A 21,752-nucleotide genomic window follows, 5' to 3' on the forward strand; every position below is an offset into this window, starting at 1 on the left:
TTTCAAATTCTATTTTACTTCCATCATTTCATTTCAGTCTACTTCAGTGTATTCATTTTTTCAAATTGTCAAATGATTTCCTTTTTCTTTTCCTTTTTCCTTTCCCCTTTTTTCTCTAATCTATCAAGCTCCTTCCAACACCCAGACCAAAACATACCTGGATCTAGCATCATTTATTCAATTTTGTGTGTGTGTGTTTGTTTTTGATTTTTTAATTTTAATTTTTTTAATTTTAATTTTTTTTAATTTTAATTTTTTTGCCTCATTAATTCCTTTCTCCCTTCAAAATGAAAAATGAAGGAATTCATCTCAAAAGAAAGAGTAGGAAGAAATGACAGCCAGGAACTTAACCAACACAGATACAAGTAAGATGTCTGAGCCAGAATTTAGAATCACGATATACTAGCTGGAATTGAAAATAGATTAGAAACCCTTTCTGTGGAGATAAAAGAAGTAAAAGCTAGTCAGGATGAAATAAAAAATGCCATAACTGAGCTGCAATCTTGAATGGAGGACAAGGCGGCAAGGATGGGTGAGGCAGAACAGAGAATCAGTGATATATAGGACAAACTTACAGAGACTAATGAAGCCGAAAAAAAGAGGGAGATTAAGGCAAAAGAGCATTATTTAAAAGTTAGAGAAATCAATGAATCATTAAAAAGGAACAACATCAGAATAATAGGGGTACCAGAAGAGGAAGAGAGAGAAAAAGGGGTAGAAGGCTTATGTGAGAAAATCATAGCAGAAAACTTTCCTAACCTGGGGAAAGATACAGACATCAAAATCCAGGAAGCAGAGAGGACTCCATTAGATTTAACAAAAACCAACCATCAACAAGGCATAGCATAGTCAAATTCACAAAACACTCAAGCAAGGAAAGAATCATGAAAGGAGCAAGGGAAAAAAGTCCTTAACCTACAAGGGAAGACAGATCAGGTTTGCAGCTGACCCATCCACAGAAACTTGGCAGGCCAGAAAGGAATGGCAGGATATATTCCATATGCTGAATCATAAAATTTATATAGCCAAGAATTCTTTATCCAGCAAGGCTGTCATTCAAAATAAAAGGAGAGATTAAAATTTTCCCAGACAAACAAAAATTAAAGGAGTTGGTGACCACTAAACCAGCCCTGCAAGAAATTTTAAGAGGGACTCTCTGAGGGGAGAAAAAATGAAAACAACAACACCAACAACAACAACAAATAAATAAAAACCTAAAGCAACAAAGACTAGAAAGTACCAGAGAATACCACCAGAAACTCCAACTCTACAAACAACATAATGGCAATAAATTCATATCTTTCAGTACTCACTCTAAATCTCAGTGGACTCAGTGCCCCAATCAAAAGACACAGAGTAACAGATGGATAGGAAAAGAAGATCCATCTAGATGCTGTTTACAAGAGACCCACTTTAAACCTAAAGACACCTTCAGATTGAAAAAAAGGGGATGGAGAATCATCTATCATGCTAATGGTCAACAAAAGAAAGCCAGAGTAGCCATACTTATATCAATCTAGACTTTAAAATAAAGACTGTATCAAGAGATGCAGAAGGGCATTATATCATAATCAAGGGGTCTATACCAAGAAGGCATAACAATTGTAAACATTTATGTGCCAAATGTGAGAGCACCCAAATATATAAATCAATTAATCACAAACATAAAGAAACTCATCCATAGTAATACCATAATAGTAGGAGACTTCAACACCCCACTCACAACAATGGACAGATCATCTAATCAAAATATCAACAAGGAAACCATGGCTTTGAATGACACACTGGACCAGATGGACCTAACAGATATATTCAGAACATTTCATCCTAAAGTAGCAGAATATACATTCTTCTCCAGTGCACATGGACATCCTCCAGAATAGACCACATACTGGGACACAAATCAGCCCTCAGCAACTACAAAAAGATTGAGATCATACTGTGCATATTTTCAGACCACAACGCTAAGAAACTCGAAATCAACCACAAGAAAAAATTTGGAAAGGTAACAAATACTTGGAGACTAGAGAACATCCTACTAAAGAATGAATGGGCTAACCAAAAAGTTAAAGAGGAAATTAAAAAGTATTGGAAGCCAATGAAAATGATAACACCATAACCCAAAACCTCTGGGACACAAGAAAGGCGGTCATAAAAGGAAAATATACAGCAATCCAGGCGTTCCTAAAGAAGGAAGAAAGATCTCAGATACACAACCTAACCTTACACCTTAAGAACAGCAAATAAAACCCCAAACCAGCAGAAGACTGGAAATAATAAAGATTAGAGCAGAAATTAATGCTATCAAAACAAACAACAACAAAAAAAAACAGAACAGATCAATGAAACCAGAAGGTGTTTCTTTGAAAGAATTAACAAAATTGATAAGCCACTAGCTAATTTGATCAAAAAGAAAAAGAAAAGGACCCAAATAAATAAAATCAAGAATGAAAGAAGAGGGTGGGAGGGAGGGGAGAGTGGGTGATGGGTATTGAGGAGGGCACCTTTTGGAATAAGCACTGGGTGTTGTATGGAAACCAATTTGACAATAAATTTCATATATTGAAAAAAAAAGAATGAAAGAAGAGAGATCACAACCAAAACAGCATAAATAAAAAGAAATAATAAGAGAATATTATGAGCAATTATATGCCAACAAAATGGGAAATCTGGAAGAAATGGATAAATTCCCAGAAACATACACTACCAAAACTGAAACAGGAAGAAATAGAAAATTTGAACAGACCCATAACCAGTAAAGAAATCGAATTCATAATAAAAAATATCCCAAAAAACAAGAGTCCAGGGCCAGATGGCTTTCCAGGGGAATTCTACCAAACATTTAAGGAAAAGTTAACACCTATTCTCTTGAAGCTGTTCCAAAAAATAGAAATGGAAGGAAAACTTCCAAACTCTTTCTATGAAGCCAGCATTTCCTTGATTCCAAAACCAGACACAGACCCCACTAAAAAAGGAGAACTATAGACCAATTTCCCTGATGAACACAGATGCAAAAATCCTCAACAAGATATTATCCAAATAGATCCAACATACATTAAAAAAATTATCTCAATGACCAACTGGGATTTATACCTGGCAAGCAAGGCTGGTTCAATATCCGAAAAACAATCAATGTGACGCATCACATCAATAAAAGAAAGGACAAGAACCATATGATCCTCTCAATAGATGCAGAGAAAGCATTTGACAAAATACAGCATCCTTTCTTGATAAAAACCCTCAACAAAGTAGGGATAGAAGGATCATACCTCAAGATCATAAAAGCCATATACGAAAGACCCAATGCTAATATCATCCTCAATGGGGAAAAACTGAGAGTTTTCCCCCCAAGATCAGGAACAAGACAGGGATATCCACTCTCGCCACTGTTATTCAACATAATATTGGAAGTCTTAGCCTCTGCAATCAGACAACACAAAGAAATAAAAGGCATCCAAATCGGCCAGGAGGAGGTCAAACTTTCACTCTTCATAGATGACATGATACTCTATATGGAAAACCCAAAAGATTCCACCAAAAAACTGCTAGAACTGATTCATGAATTCAGCAAAGTTGCAGGATACAAAATCAATGCACAGAAATCAGTTGCATTCCTATATACCAACAATGAAGCAACAGAAAGAGAAATCAAGGAATCGATCCCATTTACCATTGCATCAAAAACCATAAAATACCTAGGAATAAATCTAACCAAAGAGGTGAAAAATCTATACACTGACAACTATAGAAAGCCTATGAAAGAAATTGAAGAAGACACAAAAAAATGGAAAAAGATTCCATGTTCCTGGATAGGAAGAACAAATATTATGAAAATTTCAATACTACCGAAAGCAATCTACATATTCAATGCAATCCCTATCAAAATAACACCAGCATTCTTCACAAACCTAGAACAAATAATCCTAAAATATGTATGGAACCAGAAAAGACCCCGAAGAGCCAAAGCAATCTTGAAAAAGGAAACCAAAGCAGGAGGCATCACAATCCCAGACTTCAAGCTATACTACAAAGCTGTAATCATCAAGACAGTATGGTACTGGCACAAGAACAGACACTCAGATCAATGGAACAGAATAGAGAACCAAGAAATGGACCCACAAACGTATGGCCACCTAATCTTTGACAAAGCAGGAAAGACTATCCAATGGAATAAAGACAGTCTCTTCAGCAAGTGGTGCTGGGAAAACTGGACAGCGACATGCAGAAGAATGAACCTGGACCACTTTCTTATACCATACACAAAAATAAACTCAAAAATGGATGAAAGACCTCAATGTAAGAAAGGAAGCCATCAAAATCCTCAAGGAGAAAGCAGGCAAAAACCTCTTTGATCTTGGCCGCAGCAACTTCTTACTCAACACATTTCCAGAGGCAAGGGAAACAAAAGCAAAAATGAACTACTGGGACCTCATCAAAATAAAAAGCTTCTGCACAGCAAAGGTAACAATCAGCAAAACTAAAAGGCAACTGACAGAATGGGAGAAGACATACCAGATAAAGGGTTAGTATCCAAAATCTATAAAGAACTGATCAAACTCAACACCCAAAAAACAAAGAATCCAGTGAAGAAATGGGCAAAAGACATGAACAGACACTTCTCCAAAGAAGACATCCAGATAGCCAACTGACACATAAAAAATGCTCAACATCACTCATCATCAGGGAAATACAAATCGAAACCACAATGAGATACCACCTTACACCTGTCAGAATGACTAACATTAACAACTCAGGCAACAACAGATGTTGGCCAGGATGCAGAGAAAGAGGATCTCTTTTGCATTGCTGGTGGGAATGCAAGCTGGTGCAGCCACTCTGGAAAACAGTATGGAGGTTCCTCAAAAAATTAAAAATAGAACTATCCTACCACCCAGCAATTGCACTACTAGGTATTTATCCAAATGATGGAGGTGTGCTGTTTCAAAGGGGCACATGTACCCCAATGTTTTTAGCAGCACTATCAACAATAGCCAAAGTATGGCAAGAGCCCCAATGTCCATGGATGGATGAACGGATAAAGAAGATGTGGTATACATATACAATAGAGTATTATTCAGAAATCAAAAAGAATGAAATCTTGCCATTTGCAATTACATGGATGGAACTAGAGCGTATTATGGTAAGTGAAATTAGTCAGAGAAAGACAAATACCATATGATTTCATTCATATGAGGGCTTTAAGACACAGAACAGATTAACATAAGGGAAGGGAAGCAAAAATAATATAAAAATAGGGAGGGGGACAAAACATAAGAGACTCAAATATGGAGAACAAACAGAGGGGGTTACTAGAAGGGTTGTGGGAGGGTAGATGGGCTAAATGGGTAAGGGGCATTAAGGACTCTACTTCTGAAATCATTGTTGCACTATATGCTAACTAATTTGCATGCAAATTAAAAAAATAAAATTTAAAAAATATTTGTTGAATGAATTAATTAATAATGCATATAAAACATTTAGGCAATGCTATGGGGCGCCTGGGTGGCGCAGTCGGTTAAGCGTCTGACTTCAGCCAGGTCACGATCTCGCGGTCCGTGAGTTCGAGCCCCGCGTCGGGCTCTGGGCTGATGGCTCAGAGCCTGGAGCCTGTTTCCGATTCTGTGTCTCCCTCTCTCTCTGCCCCTCCCCCGTTCATGCTCTGTCTCTCTCTGTCCCAAAAATAAATAAACGTTGAAAAAAAAAATTAAAAAAAAAAAAAAAAACATTTAGGCAATGCTAAACACAATAAGTTTTAACTATTATTAGGCACTTAATATATAATAGGATGATAAAAATAAGTTATTTATATAAAGTAGAAAACTTTAAGGGTCAAAAGAACTGTACAAGAAAAAAATAACACTACAAAATTCCTTGTAGGAATGATTATTTCCACCTCAGAGGATCTGTACAATAGCAGAAACAGTTAAACAAATTATGGTATATTCATACAATGGAATACTATAAAATAAAGCAATGAAAGTGAAGAGAATACTTCTACACATCGTCACAGGGATGAATCTCACAGCCATAATGGTGAGCAAAAGAAATTAGGCACAAGGGAACACATACTGTGTGATCAGATGTACACGAAGTTCACTGAATCTTTTTATGGTATTATCAGGATATATACCTGTGGAGAAGAGGGAAAGTACAGAATTGGAGGGACACAGGGACACTTCTGTCACTGGTGGTGTTTTAAATGTCCTGACCTGGGTGGTGGTTCTCTAACGATCTCATTCTGTACACATATTGTATAAGTCAGCTTTGTTTTTGCTGCAGCAACAACCCCAATATCTCAGTGGCTCACTGTAACAAAAGAATTTGTTCCTTGCTTCCACCACATGGGAGTTGCAATCTAGTCGGCTCTCCTGGGTTTACTTAGGCCCAGCTCCACCTGGCTTTATTCTGAAAGTATTCACTTCTTGGACCCAGACTAGAAAAGTGGTCACTATTTGGAGTGTGCTTTCTCACCTAGCAGGATTCAGAAACTCAACAGTAGTAGGCAATGTGTGCAGCTAGTGGCATTAAAATTTTCTGCTCAGATATGGTCATAGCTTGTTCAAAACTTTGTTTCTGATCTGTTTGATACAGTCATCTCCACATGCCGTGAGCTACACCCATAGTTCTCTGAGACATACACTTATTTACAGATATTTCACAATATTTATGAAGCTTCAGTAGGAACACACCCTTTGTCTCTTTACCCAGAACCATTTTCTGCAGCTGAAAAATATTATTTTCAGATGGAATTGAAGTTCCCAGTTGATTTTTAGTTAGTTAAAAGGGAGATGGGGGTGGGTGGGAACAAGAGAATGATTTTTGCTAGAGCCCTCCCCAAGGTCAGAAAGCTTCTTCTGCTGCCCTTGAAGAAGTAAGCTGTCATGTTGTGAGAAAGACTGGGCATGGCATGGAATTGCCAGAAGCCTCTAAAAGCGAAAGTAGCCCCTATCAGATAATCAGGAAGAGGAAGGAACCTTCATTCCTACAACTGCAAGGAACTGCATTCTGCCAACCATGTGAACTTGATAGAGAATCCCAAGCTCCAAAAAGGAATGTGGCTGGGCTGACATGTTGAGTACAGCCTTGCAGTGCCTGAACTCATGACTCATGGACACTAGGAAATAAAAGAAAAGAAAAAGTTTGTTTTAAGTTGCTAAATTTGTAATAATTTGTTTCATAGCAATAGGGGGAAAAAATAGACCTTCCATTCCATAAACTCCACCTGGCCTCACACTGGTCCTGGCACTCTTCAAATTGTGTGTGGTTGTTCTCAAATTTCGATGTACCAGAACTACCTAAAGGGATATTAGAAGAAAGATTGCAGAACCCTAACCCCAGAGATTCTAATTCATTAGATATAGAGCGGGGTCCACACTTGTGTGATTTTCCAGGTGATACTATTACTGTTGATCTCGAGGAGAGCCTGGATGGCTTAGTCGGTTAAGCATCTGACTCCTGATTTTGGCTTAGGTCATGATCTTACGGTTCATGAGATCAAACCCTGCATCCAGCTCCACGCTGACAGTGTGGTGCCTGCTTGGGATTCTCTCTCTCTCCCTCTCTGCCCCTCCCTTGCTCATGCTCACTGTGTCTCTCGAAATAAATAAATAAACTTAAAAAAAAAAAAAAAAAACCTGTTGATCTAGAAACCATACTTTGAGAATCACAGGTCTACTGTGACTACATTTACTTTTATGCATTTTAAATGTCCTCAATAGCAAAATACTATGAGATCATAAGCATCTGGTTGAAGAAAATGGTTGACTTTCTTTATACTGGTTTTCATAAAAGAAAAAAGATAGAGAGGAAGAGCTTATTAAATAATATTCGTTAAGTTTAATATCTAATTTTCTTCAAGTTACCTGATTCTTATTACTCCTGTGGCAGATGAGCAAATTTCCATAGATGCACTGATATATTACTTTTCCCCATATTATAACGAACATTCCTGGGGGGTTTTGTACTGTTTCCATTATAGTGGCATGATTTGTAGTAGCAATAGTTAAAATGTCATAGCCAATATTTGTACTTGAAATTGTTAAAATGATGCATTCAATATTTTAAAAGGGCTCAATAAACCAAATTTTAAACCAAATTGATAATTATGGATTACATTCATAATATCTTTGTTGTGACTACCTAAATAATTTAACACAAACATTTTTTAAAAGAATTACAACTATTAATAATATCATCAGGGAGAGGTGCCGGGGTGGCTCAGTTGGTTGGGCATCCAACTTCAGCCCAGGTCATGATTTCACGGTTTATGGGTTTGGGCCCCACATCGGGATCTGTGCTGACAGCTCAGAGCCTGGACCCTGCTTCAGATTCTGTGTCTCCCTCTCTCTCTGTTCCTCCCCCACTCATGCGCTGTTTCTCTCTGTCTCAAAAATAAATAAACATTAAAAAAAATTTTTTTAAATAATAATATCATCAGGGAGCTATGAATTTACTATTCATCTGTTTTAGTATTTGGTTTAATAGCTGGGCCAATACACCATGGAAAGACACTATGTACATCAAGAGAATTACATACACCTATGCTTTTTATGTTTGATGTTCCAATTTGTTTAAACAGAAAAATCACCATCTTTTACCTTCATTTTCTTTTTTTTTTTTTAATGTTTATTTACTTACTTTTAATCTTTATTTATTTTTGAGAGAGAGAGACAGAGTGTGAGTGGGGGAGGGGCAGAGAGAGAGAAAGACACAGAATCTGAAGAGGCTCCAGGCTCTGAGCTGTCAGCACAGAGCCCCATGCGGGGCTCAAGCTCACAAGCCATGAGATCATGACCTGAGCCGAAATCGGACGCTTAACCGACTGAGCCACCCAGGTGCCCCATCTTTTACCTTCATTTTCTACAAAGGTTTGTTTTGGGGTTTTTGGGTTTTTTTGTTTGTTTGTTTAGATAGAAGTGCCTTTTTCAATGCTGACAGCTTCCAAGCAACTATGGAATGGTAAGAACTACATCATTTAATGAATATTCATATCAGAGAGATATTTATAACATTTTTCATGTCATTGCTCCTTTACCATTTCCCAACACACACTTTGAGAACTACAATGAAATCTTGAAATCCTGAAGGAACTGCCTTCAATTCTAATTCCAGGCTTTAAAATACATTTTTAAACAGACCTTCAAATTAAAGAGGAAAAAATTTTAAATATTTGTGAGAGGGAATCACACCAGCAAATTCCACAAATAAATTAATATAGGAAAAAATGTGAGAATTAAAAGTGGTATAATAATTTGCTTAAGTAAGGCAATGTAAGAATGGTAAATAAAATAATATTAATACAAAAATATAAGCTCTGTGGAGGTAGAGATTTTTGTCTTTTGTTTCTTGATATGTTCTTTGTTTCTAGAATCTTTTTTTTAATGTTTATTTACTTTGAGAGAGAGGGAGAGAGCGAGAGAGGGACATGGGGAGGGCAGAGAGTGAGGGGGAGAGAAAATCCCAAGCAGGCTCCATGCTATCAGCACCAAGCCTGATGTGGGGCTCAATCTTAATCTCACAACCTCAAGATCATGATCCAAGCCAATATCAAGAGTCAGATGCTTAATCAACTGAGCCACCCAGGAGCCCCTGTTTCTAGAATATTTAATGCAGAGGAGAAGTCCAAATGTTTATTGAATAAATGGATAAATACATCAATGCGTGTGATACAGAAAATCAATCATCTTTCTCCTAGTCATACAAAACACATCTATGATGCCATGTGCACTCAGGAACAACAATTGAGAATGTCAAAATGGTTCATATTCCAGCACAATACACTCGATTCTCAATATCAAAGTGAAAAATATAAACTCTTGGTGTTCAAATATACACCATCTAACATGGAAAAGCCAGATATGTAAGTAGCTGTGGTCCAATGGGATAAGTGAAAAAAGAATTATATGTAAGTATTATCAGTCACAGACTGGTTGAAAAAAAGCTACAAATAAATGATAACATTTGAACATTATCTAAATAGATGAGTGAGTGGACAAACCCAAAGGAAAGGTACAGAAATGTAAGATTAACAGCACCTTTGGAGAACAAGCTGTGGATTTCAAACTTTCAAACCATAATCTGGAGCAAGAAATACATATATAGTATACTTAAGTGAAACCAGTGAGTATTGAAATAAAACTCACCTTTACTCATTTCATGTACTTGAGATTTTCTATTTCTTCTTTTTTTTTTTTTTTTTAATGCTGGTAAAGATGTATTAAATCAATTTGAAGATCCATTCATTTGAAAGACATTGGGATTGAGCATCAAATGGATGTGGTGAGTAGACCACTGAAATAAAAACACAAAGAATGCTCTGTCAGCTGAGCTCCAACTCTCCTCCCAACCAGGTGGTTTGCTAGAGCTACACGACATAGAGGAGAACGATGATCTATGCTCCTTTCCTACTTAAAACAACTCAGTGTGGTAGAAAAGATGAGTAAAGAAATCTCTCTCTATATCAAGCCAATGTGCAGGAGGGGAGACAGCCACAGGCCATTTCTTCTCTAGTCTGGGCATAAAATGTAGAGCTTAACATTATTCTGTCTAGAAGGGTTAAGAGTGTTTGCAAATAAAGCAACTCTCACACTTGGGAGCATCCTAAATTCAATCTATATCTGGATTTATCTCAGCATTTATCAGAGTCAAATTGTCATACTACGAACTACAAAAAAAACAAAACTCTTCTGCTTCCCCTATGAATAATTAACTATTTAACTATTTCCTATCTAACTATTTCCACAATACTCTTCATTGAAGACTATTTCCTGAGCGCTCTATATGCCAGGACCTGTGCTAGTGCTAGGAACTACAATAGGGGGGAAACAAAAGTCCAAGCCTCTTGGAGTTTATGTTTTACAAAAAAACAAATACAGAAATAAACTAATACATACAAATAATAAAAGCATTAAACAATAGAAAATAAAGCAATAACCAGTATTAGAAAATAATATTTAAGGTAGCCAAAGAGGGCCTTTATCAGAAGGCAGTATGTAAGCTGAGACCTAATGGAGGAGAAGAAGCCACTGAGGTTAAGTACTAACATGAAAAACAACGTTCCAAGCCTAGAAGAGCAGAAGTGAAAACCTGAGCCAGGAAAGAGAACATCTGGAGCCCAGTGAGTTGGGAAGGGTATCATGAGATGAGATTGGAAGTTATCTGAAGTTACTGGATTGTTTCAGGACCTAGAATGGGAAGTTACTGGAGAGTGACATGGTCTAATTTGGGTTTTGTAAAGCTCATTCTTATAGCTACGTGGACAATGGATTGGATACTGGTATGTTTAGAAGCTGAGCCATCTTTTAGGAGACTGATTTCCAGCAAAGCAAAGATGGAAGATTAGACTAGGGTGCTGGCAAGGGAGAAGGAAAAAAAGATGGGCTCAAGATATATTTTGGAGGGAGAACCAATGAAAGTTATATTCAGAATTTTCTTAAAAGAGACTATAAGTAAGTGCATTGAAAATTGGTTGGAGGAGTCAGTGCATTTAAAAGGGGAAGGGAAGGATTTGGAGGAAGGAAAGGAGAGGTATGCACAAAGTAACAACCTAGAAGTCATACATTAAAGTGGTCACATTTAAAACTCTAATCCCCTGGCTTGCTCTGTGCCTCTATTTAAAACAACAACAAACAAGCTATCAAACTGGGCAGAAATATAGAAGAGCTGCTTTGAGGACTTGTGGTCTTAAGTGGTTGAGCCCAGGCCATTGAAAAAAAGATAATTTTACCCAATGAAAATAATGAAGCAAGATTTAACTAAGATCATCTTAGAAACAGTGGCTGCACATTCAAATTCCCTGGGAAGCTTTTAAAACTATATGCCCAGGCTCCACTGAAATGGTTCTGTTTTGGTAACTTTGAGGTGGGACACAGGGATAGGTATTTCTTAAATGCTACACAGATGATTCTACTGAGCAGCAAGAAGTGAGAGCCCTGAGTTAGAAGTAGAGCCGAGGTTTGTCTGGTCAACAAACCTATTTCGTTAAATAAGAGATTAGTAGAAGGAAGTAAAGGTAAAGGAAATTTTTCCCCAGATGAGGCATATAGGCCCATTGTTTAGATAGACATGGCTTGAGACTACAAGAAAATAAAAGTCAATTTTCCTCAATGTGATTTTTTTTGAAGCTGGGAGAAAATTTTATTCTCACAGTGTTAAAAATACAGACACTCATACAGAAATCACATTTTAAAGCTATTTTATTGCTACTATGAACAACACAGAGGGAAGAAATTAATAGCTGATAGGTGACTGAAAGAAAAACAGAAGAGGGAGAGTATCAATCTTGTCCAGACAAAATATCACACAGAAAAAAACTGAGTTGCAGTGGAAAAGTGAGCATAAGGGAGGAAGGACTCAGTTATTTCTGAGGAAAAAAGTTTTAATTGGTTACCAGAATACAATTGGCAATAGGTTTCACTGTATCAAATCACCCTTGCTTTTCAACTGTTCTTCAGCATGAACCCTTCCAAGATTTAAATTTTGAATTAGCCACTGAATTACCAGAGCAAGACTGAGTTAAGTAAGTACTCTCCTCAAATAGAGACCAGCAACATAATTCTCAGACTGCAATGAAGATTCCTTGTTGCTGGTGTGGGTGGGTAATTGAAGGCAAGAGTGGTCATACAATCCGTCTTAATCTTTTTAGTTAAGTTGTGCTCTCACCGGAATCAGAACCAAAGTTTTACACCGTGAGAGGTTTTCTTTGTTGTATTTACACCTTCTTTGCACCCTAACGCCATTGAAAACAGAAAAGAAAACGTGAGTGCAATTTTTAAATATCCACCTGGAGAACTTTAAGAGTAGTAATGGTCCAGGTGAGGTGGCAGTGTCTGAAGGGCGTCGCCCGGATGATTCGGTGGAATAAAATCAGACACTTGAGCAGACAAGACAAAGTTGAGCAGACAAGACAAACATGGATGTTTAGTCTTGTGCGCGTGTGGGCTTCAGGAAGGGAGTGAAAGCAAAAGGGAATTGAGCTAAGGAAAAGAGGCGTAGGTACAGGTTCGTAAAATCTGGGTGGGTGGGAAAGGGATTCCTGTACCTCCAAGGAGCAATTAAAAGAGTTGAGTAGAGCTCTGAGGCTTCTAGCTGGCACCTGTGCTGCGAACCCCCAGGAAGTGGGAGGCGCGGGCGCGCACTACAAGTCCCAGAAGGCCCCGCTTCCTGGAGGCCGCGAGGAGCGGCGCAACGCCCGCTGGGAGTCGGTCGGAGCCGCCAAGATGTCGCAGCCCAAGAAAAGAAAGCTTGAGTCGGGGGGCGGCGGCGAAGGAGGGGAGGGAGCTGAGGAGGAAGATGGCGGAGAGCAGGAGGCGGCCCTGCTGCGACCCCGGAGGGCTAGGCGGGAGCGGGACCAGCTGTACTACGAGTGCTACTCGGACATATCCGTCCACGAGGAAATGATTGCGGACCGCGTCCGCACGGATGCCTATCGCCTGGGCATCCTGCGGAACTGGTCAGCACTGCGGGGCAAGACTGTGCTGGACGTGGGCGCGGGCACCGGCATTCTTAGCATCTTCTGTGTGCAGGCCGGGGCCCGGCGCGTGTACGCGGTGGAGGCCAGCGCCATCTGGCAACAGGCCCGGGAGGTGGTGCGGCTCAACGGCCTGGAGGACCGGGTGCACGTTTTGCCGGGGCCAGTGGAGACGGTGGAGTTGCCGGAGCAGGTGGATGCCATCGTGAGCGAGTGGATGGGCTACGGACTCTTGCACGAGTCCATGCTGAGCTCTGTGCTCTACGCGCGGACCAAGTGGCTGAAGGAGGGCGGTCTTCTCCTGCCGGCTTCCGCCGAGCTCTTCGTGGCGCCCATCAGCGACCAGATGCTGGAGTTGCGCCTAGGCTTCTGGAGCCAGGTGAAGCAGCTCTATGGTGTGGACATGAGCTGCCTGGAGAGCTTCGCCACGCGCTGCCTTATGGGCCACTCGGAGATCGTGGTGCAGGGTTTGTCTGGGGAGGATGTACTGGCCCGGCCGCAGCGCTTTGCTCAGCTGGAGCTGGCCCGCACCGGCCTGGAGCAGGAGCTGGAGGCTGGGGTGGGCGGACGCTTCCGCTTCAGTTGCTACGGCTCGGCGCCCATGCACGGCTTTGCCATCTGGTTCCAGGTGACCTTCCCCGGAGGGGACTCGGAGAAACCGCTGGTGCTGTCCACTTCGCCTTTTCATCCGGTCACGCACTGGAAGCAGGCACTCCTCTACCTGAACGAACCTGTGCAAGTGGAACAAGATACGGACATTTCCGGGGAGATCACGCTGCTGCCCTCCCGGGATAACCACCGTCTCCTGCGCGTGCTGCTGCGCTACAAAGTAGGCGACCAGGAGGAGAAGACCAAAGACTTTGCCATGGAGGACTGATCGTTGCCTTTTCTCCCAACTACCTCCCGAATCTGCAGGACCCGCGTGGTAGAGGCGGAGGGGGGTTCGGAGGAGAAAGGGAGATTCCACGTGCAAGTAGGGGGCAATACCTTCTGTCTCCTTTTTCCCCCTTGGCTTCTGGGGAGGGAGAGTGACTTGCCTCTCTTCGAGGAGATTCTTCTGTCGATATTTATTTAAAAAGCAAATCCCGAGGCCCCCAACTTTGGAAACAGCTTGTTTATCAATGGGCTTTGTTGAGCCTTAAAAGCATGTGGTACCAAGCACTTGTATTTCTATTTCTTCTGTTACACGGGAAGAAAGCAAAAACACAGAAGAAAATATAAGTTTATGAAGGCTCCATGCACATCCCTGACACCTCACATTTAAATCTGTAGCCAGGGAGAACCGTAAAGGGTTTTGTTAGAGTACATAAATTTCCTGTATGACTTAAATAGCTCTCCAGAGCCATATTCTATCATTCTCTGAATTCCCTCCTTTCCTAGGTGCCTCTAGGCTTCAGTACTTCTCCCTCATTGTTTTTCAAATAAACTTTGCTGCTGGTAATGAGAGGGAGGAGAAAGAGGAAGCAGTTTGAATAACCCTATTCTTACACTTACTACTTCCATAGGGTGCTAAAAAGTTGAACACTTTTCTCCATTGAGTAAAATTGGCTGTATACAGTTGTGTGGCATACCCAAGAAACCTAGAAGGTAGATGTAGGAGAAAAGATCTGAAAGATGGTGAAGTTAGTATGGATTTTTTAATTCTTATCTTTTAAGACTTAAACAAGGAAATGTTTTATTTCATATTTGTTACATAATAAAGTTTTGTGTGATTCTTACTAAACAGGCTGATAGGTTTTTCTGAACCTGACCCAAGGGTTTATTCATCATTTGGGGTAAATTATTTAGCCTCTCTAAATGAAGGAAAATATTTTCCCAGCTGGAGAAGTGCACTCATTTAAACTCTCATCTAAAGAGATCATGTGATCTGGCCTACTTACATCAAGTGAAATTTCCTTTTTTAGAGTTTTTTTTTTTTTTTTCTTTCTTCTTTTTAGCTCAGCCAAATGTGAAAGTTGTGAATTTAGGAAAATCATTTGTAATGAAGTGTGAGTCATGTTATCAAATTTATTTCACGGATGTTTCCCTCCTTATCCCTGTGGCAAATAAAACATTGGCATTCATTCTATTTTTATAGATGAAGTAAGAAGTCTTGTGTACTGTGACTTATAATGCTTTTTGCCTTTTTAATATTGTCAATTCTTAAGAGTGTTACAACCCCTTCAGAATATAGTTTAAGGGTAATTTATGCTTGATGTATCTTTTTTCTTCATACTGGTAGCTTGTATGCTAATAGAAAACAGGTGTGAAAAAGTGGTCTGAAATAGTCTAACATAGTTTTTTGTTCATTGTAACCAAGTTTTCTCTTTTATTCATCGCATATTAAGGTACTAAAGTATTATAACTAATTTGCTAAAATTTAGTGTTAACACATGAGATCTTCAGTTATGAAGGGAAACATACAAAATCATGACTTTATAAGATCCTTGAATAGCAAGCAACAGTAGTGATAGTTGTCACCATTTTGATAGTTAACAGTCTATATAAATGGAACAGTCATAGCAAGCTGGGCCTGATTTAAGCTGGAGATCTAATCTAGGTCCTTTTTTTTTTAGGGTGAACAGCTTTTTTTAAGTTGAACACATATTTAGAATTTTATTGTATGGTTTTGAATAAATTTCTAATATTTTTTAACTTCCTATAACAATCCCTTTACTGTGTGGGCAAACAAAAGCATTCTCCCCGAATTCCATTTTTTTAAATACAGTATATCTTTTATAAATCTATGTATACTATAGAGTTCTCATCACCAGTGTAAGCATGCAAAGAACACCAATTAAAACTTAGGGTAACCATAGAAGTGGAAATGATTTCATACTTAGGCAAAGTAAGCTGTAATATTCTTGTAACTGTTTCCCAAAAGAAAAATGAATTGTAATAAAAAAAATATAGCTACTAAAGCAATTAGTGGAAAGGCAGCATAGCATAGGATTAAAAGCTAGGACTTGAACCAGACATATCCTGCTGGTATAGGCTCCACCACTCTTTAACCCTGTGAACTTGGGCAAAATACTTAACTTCTGTTCCTCTCCAGTGTTCTCATGCAAAATGTAAAACAATCATGCATGCTCCATAGAAATGTGACACATGTGATACATGTGGTTAATACATGTAAGGATATAATGCCTGGTACACAGTAAGATCTTAGTGATTCCTAGCTGTTGTAATTACAGAAAAGTGCTATGCAAACCTGAAGCATTTGGACACCTATAAAATGTACCACAGAATAAATATTCAACATTTTGATTTTTTTTACAGGTGTTTGGCAGTATCAGCATGGCTTTGTATGATAAGCGATGTATGACTGGACACCAGATGATCCAAAGGAAGTCCAAGCCCTTTGGAGTGACAACATTTCCAGAAGGATGAGAATGTGACCTGTTCCAATATCCAGGCACTGTTCAGTCTCTGTGTGAACTGGCACTGATTGCCTAGGGTCATTTGGGCCACAGGAAGAACTGTCAGCCCTAAGAAGAGAAAGAAACGGTGAAGTTCTACCTGCTTTTTTCAGATAGCTTACATTTATTTAGCACTGTGAAACTTTCCAAATATTTACATTCACTGGACCAATGGACATTTTATTGAGAATACCAGGTAACAGTCATTGTGGAAGCACTTAGGATACAAACCAATAAAACATAGCTTTTGCTTCCAAATAGATGTGTTCATAGGATAAACCAGAAAGAAAAATACATAAATGATAACGGGCTAAAGACTTGGGATGGTGTAAGTGTTAGGAAAGGCAGGTCACTTTACATAGTAGGAAAAAGACTCCATTACTGAAGGATGCCTATGTTTACATAGCTAATTCTTGACAGTTGAACACAAGTATTTCAGTTCCTACCCCCAAACAACCTCTTAATTTAAGAAGGTTCCATTGGGATCTAAGTCAGGCCTCAAAGAGCCACCATAGGATCTCAAGGTTGACAATTACTAATTACTAGGGACTTGTGAAACATACCGTGTACTCGTTTCCCTAAGAGGGCTAATCAAGTGTGGCATTCTTTCTGAAGCCTCCAGGAGAAAATTCTCAATGCAGTAGCAAAGAAAAGTAGATACATTCTGCCATTCTGGTTATAGGTACTTTGTGCTTGAGATCAGAGAGGCATCCAGTGAGGTGTTCACTAATTTAATGATTTCATAAACACCAACTATCTAACAACTTCTATGATAAATAAGCAAATGGTACCCTCAACTGGAATACAAGAGGGGAATAAAATCACCTAGACCAGTAATTTGCATACATTATTTAACCTGGAAGAATTCAATCCAGCTAAATCTTAACCTCTGCTGAAGCAAGAATGAGAAGCCAGCCCTTTTGTCAATTGTAACTTAAAATTCCTCTCAAGTGCAGAATTCCTCTCTATGTTACTTATCACATAGATTATGAGGACCTCACAGAAAGATGGGATGTAAAGAGGAAGATGATATAATGAGACTATTCCTCAAAACATTGCATATGCATGTAGGATGAGACATTTGAAACTAAAAATCTGGATCTACCTAAGCACAAAATTGTAATAAAAAGTAAGACATGACCAGTAACACTGGAATTGTGCTCCTCTGGGAGCTTTGATGATTAAGTTCATTATTTATAATAATTTGGAATAAAGACTGATGAATTTTTTAGTTGATTGGGTAGCTTTTTAACTTACAACAAATACAGAAAGCTGTAAGGAAGGAAAAAAATTCCTCCTTTTTTCATGCTGCCCCCTGCACAAAAAGGAAGGTGGGGTGGAGATAAATCTTCCCCACACTTTTTTAAAGTGCTTTACCAGTATTCTTGCAATCAGATGAAAGAGGTACTTGTGAAAACCTTCCCAGTCTGTAATATTTTGCACTAAAAATGGCGAACTTCAGGGAAAATTAGTTTGGGTGGACAATTAAAACTTATGTAACTTTGTAACCAAGAGTACTAAGAATACCAATAAAGATAGCAGCAGTTAAAAAAAAAAAAAAAAAAAGATGCTAGTCCTAATAATACTGCAGTAAATAAGATAGTGTGATGGAAGAAAAAAAGGAAGAGTTACTGAGAAAGCAGAATGCACAAAAATGGATTGAAGGTGTAATAAACATTTCAGGACACAGCATGTGGCCAAACAGTGCCAAGAGGAAGAATATAGGGTGTGACAGGTTTTTGACTCGCATCAACTGTGTCCGTATACCTTATGTCAGGTGGTTGTTGCCTGGTGAGGGGAGTCAACCGACTAACCAATGTCCGTCCACATTATGTTCTGACATTGTTCCTCTACTTACCAATACCATTTGAGTTTATTCATTTATAGAAACATGCATGACAGTAGAACATTCTGTCCTTTGTTCTATTTCCAGAAATTAAACCAATTTGAAATTCCATTGGGTTTGTAGATCTTTTTTTTAACTTTTTTTTTTTTTTTAGTGTTTATTTTTGAGAGAGAGATAGAGTGTGAGCAGGCTCCAGCCTCCAGCTGTCCGCACAGAGCCCCATTGGATGTGGGGCTCATCTCAGGAACCCAACCCACCCAAGATCTTGACCTGAGATGCTTAACAGACTGAGCCACCCAGATGCCCCATAGAGCTTTTCTTTTTAATGCAAATTGTCTTAAAAGGAAAATGGAAAGGAGGTGGGGAGGCTTACAGGTCACAAAACTATCCTTTAGTATGAATCTATGTATTTTATTATTTTGGTCACTGGAAAAGTTCAACAGGAAAGGGGACTAGAAATGCTGACCTGTGTAGAGTGGAAGGAAGAGTTGAGTATTCAGAAGATGGTTAGATAATGTGATTGAGGACAGTAAGTGTTTCTCCAGAGTCAGAGGACAACATAAAAGATATCTTGGGGTCAAGGAGGCATGAGGTTAGTGAGAGAAGCTCATAAGAAGATCAGGATCCCAATGCATACATTTTGCCCACATCACCATATCCTTAGGGTAAGGTTTTGCTGAAGTCATGGGCTCAGAGCATAACCAAGAGTGTTTTGATAGGTTACAAAGTATTGCTTATTTTGATACTTGTCTTTGACCTCTCATTTCAGCTTAATTTCTAAACAGATTCAAGGATTGTTCTATTTAAGAACTCAACCCTTTCAAATTTGTGAACAAAACCACCAACCTCCATTATCTCAAGCTATGTGCAGTTTAGTAATGGGTGGTATGGAATGAGATGACATTAGGCCTTAAAAAAAAGTAAAACAAAATAAAATAAAATAGAACAACCCACTTACAGCTTTGCTCTTGGTAAAATTATCATATTTAAACTGTTGGGTTCTTTAAAAAAAAAAAAGGTACAAACTTCCAATTATAAAATAAGTCACTAAGATGAAAAGTACAGCATAGGTAATATGGTGATTTTGTAATAATGTTATTTGGTGACAGATGGTGACTACATTTAGCAGGGCAAGCATGTATAGAGTTGTCAAATCACTATGTTGTACACTTGAAACTAATGTAACATTGTATGTCAACTACATAAAAAAAAGTGTACGTGAATAATTTGATACAAAAAAAAAGTGTAGGGTTCTAACTTTATAAACAGTATTGGAGAACAGATTAAGATCCACAAATGATTAAAACTTTCATTTTATGCATTCATTGGAATCAGACCTTTTACCAGGAATTTCAATAGAAATAACAAACTGCTTATTTTATTATTACTATTTTAGGTAGGATCCATGCCCAAAGTTGTGTTAAGCTCACAACCCTGAGAGTCAGATGCTCTACCAACTGAGCCAGCCAGGTGCCCCACAAACTGCTTATTTTAGTATGAGCTTCTCACTCTACCATCATTTATCACCTGGTGAATTATAAAAATAGGAGACATTTAAATGGTTAAGAATGTACACAGTAAAAGACAGAATTAAAAAGAGAGGATTTGGAAAATCTACAGATTATACAATCCCTGAATAATTGAGAATTTACTCTAGTCAGAATAATTAGGGGAAAACATAAAGAGAATGACAGCAATTACAAGGGGATTTTTATACAAAATGAAATGAAAAACTACCAGGAAATGTGCTGTTTGTAATAAATAGAATTCAGTATCGGCTAGCTTTGCTTGATCTCCCAATCAGAGGGATATTACAGAGCCCAGACATTGTTGTAAAACTGGTTCACATATCAATTAACTCCATGGTATTGGGCCCAAGAAAAATTGGCTTCAGGATGGTAAGTTCTTAAATAGATTTAAGAGAACAGTTAGTTGAGTTACTCTAAGCAATCAGTTAAGGTTTGTAAAAGTAAAACTAGATGTGGTCATTGTGCCATCGTCACAGTGACGTCATTGAAGACATTAAAATGATATTCAGTGCTAAAATACGTGATATAGTTGTTAGGGAGGTACTATTTTTCTTTTTTTGATTCATTATCTGATTTATTGTATACCGGATGATAATGCCTGCATGGAGGCATGTAGTGAAAATAGCATATGCTGAAACTTTAGACCAAACACTATTCAAATGCACCAGCTACTACTTCTCAGCACGTAGAATGCTTTTATGCAATAATGGTATATTAATCAAACTGTGCAAAGTCCCATTAAAATCAATGATGTATTAACTTTGTTTACCTCACATGAGTAACACATAATAAAATAACGTTCTTCAAAGAGTGGCTTTCATCCTAAGGAAAGCTCCATATCTATTATAAGTTTTCATTTAAGAGAAACTCCTCCTTTTGTTAGACAGGCCACAGCACACAGAGATAGTCCCTATACTTATATAAAACATCCATATTAATTTTTAAATCATTATTGAGTGCCTAATGTTCTATACGCATTTTAAGTACATTATCTTATTTAACTCTTTGAAATAGCTCTATGAAGTAGTTCTATTATCAGTCCCATCTTACAGATGAGAAAACAAAGGCATGGTGTTTGGTGAATTGCCCAAGGCCACAGGGAGAGTAAGTGACAGAGCTCCAGACTCCTCTCCTAAAGTCTGAGCATCTGACTTACTACACTATCCTATCTATGATGCCTGGGCTCTCAGGAGTTAAGGTTACATCTATAGTCTTTTGAAATAGGTTGGTCATTGTCTTAAACCATAATCCCCAGAAGCAGGCCTTGAGACAAGGATACATACAATGGTGTTTATCAGGTGTTCCCCAAACAGGCCAGAAGGGCAGTTGAGAAGCAGAAAAGAAGGGAAGAAGAGACTAGAGTGTAACATTAAACCAAATCCTAAGAAGCAGGCCTTGAGACAAGGATACATACAATGGTGTTTATCAGGTGTTCCCCAAACAGGCCAGAAGGGCAGTTGAGAAGCAGAAAAGAAGGGAAGAAGAGACTAGAGTGTAACATTAAACCAAAT

The 21,752-nt window shown here is 38.6% G+C and overlaps 1 protein-coding gene and 1 long non-coding RNA gene across 2 annotated transcripts; one reads left to right on the forward strand and one right to left on the reverse strand.

Moving 5' to 3' along the window:
- Positions 1–6,069: 6,069 nt before the first annotated feature.
- On the reverse strand, positions 6,070–13,209 carry LOC123598351. Its single transcript, XR_006712564.1, has 3 exons — positions 13,040–13,209; positions 10,143–10,290; positions 6,070–6,130 (listed from the first exon to the last, which is right to left on the reverse strand). It is a non-coding gene; the product is annotated as an uncharacterized LOC123598351 (long non-coding RNA).
- PRMT6 (protein arginine methyltransferase 6) lies at positions 13,200–18,823 on the forward strand. Its single transcript, XM_045478467.1, has 2 exons — positions 13,200–14,441; positions 16,727–18,823. Exon 1 carries the CDS (start codon positions 13,218–13,220, stop codon positions 14,343–14,345), a length of 1,128 nt encoding a protein of 375 aa, XP_045334423.1. The 5' UTR covers positions 13,200–13,217; the 3' UTR covers positions 14,346–14,441; positions 16,727–18,823.
- Positions 18,824–21,752: the final 2,929 nt, after the last annotated feature.

This window comes from Leopardus geoffroyi, chromosome C1 (genome assembly GCF_018350155.1).
Source record: "Leopardus geoffroyi isolate Oge1 chromosome C1, O.geoffroyi_Oge1_pat1.0, whole genome shotgun sequence".
In the NCBI taxonomy this organism is placed as follows: domain Eukaryota; kingdom Metazoa; phylum Chordata; class Mammalia; order Carnivora; family Felidae; genus Leopardus; species Leopardus geoffroyi.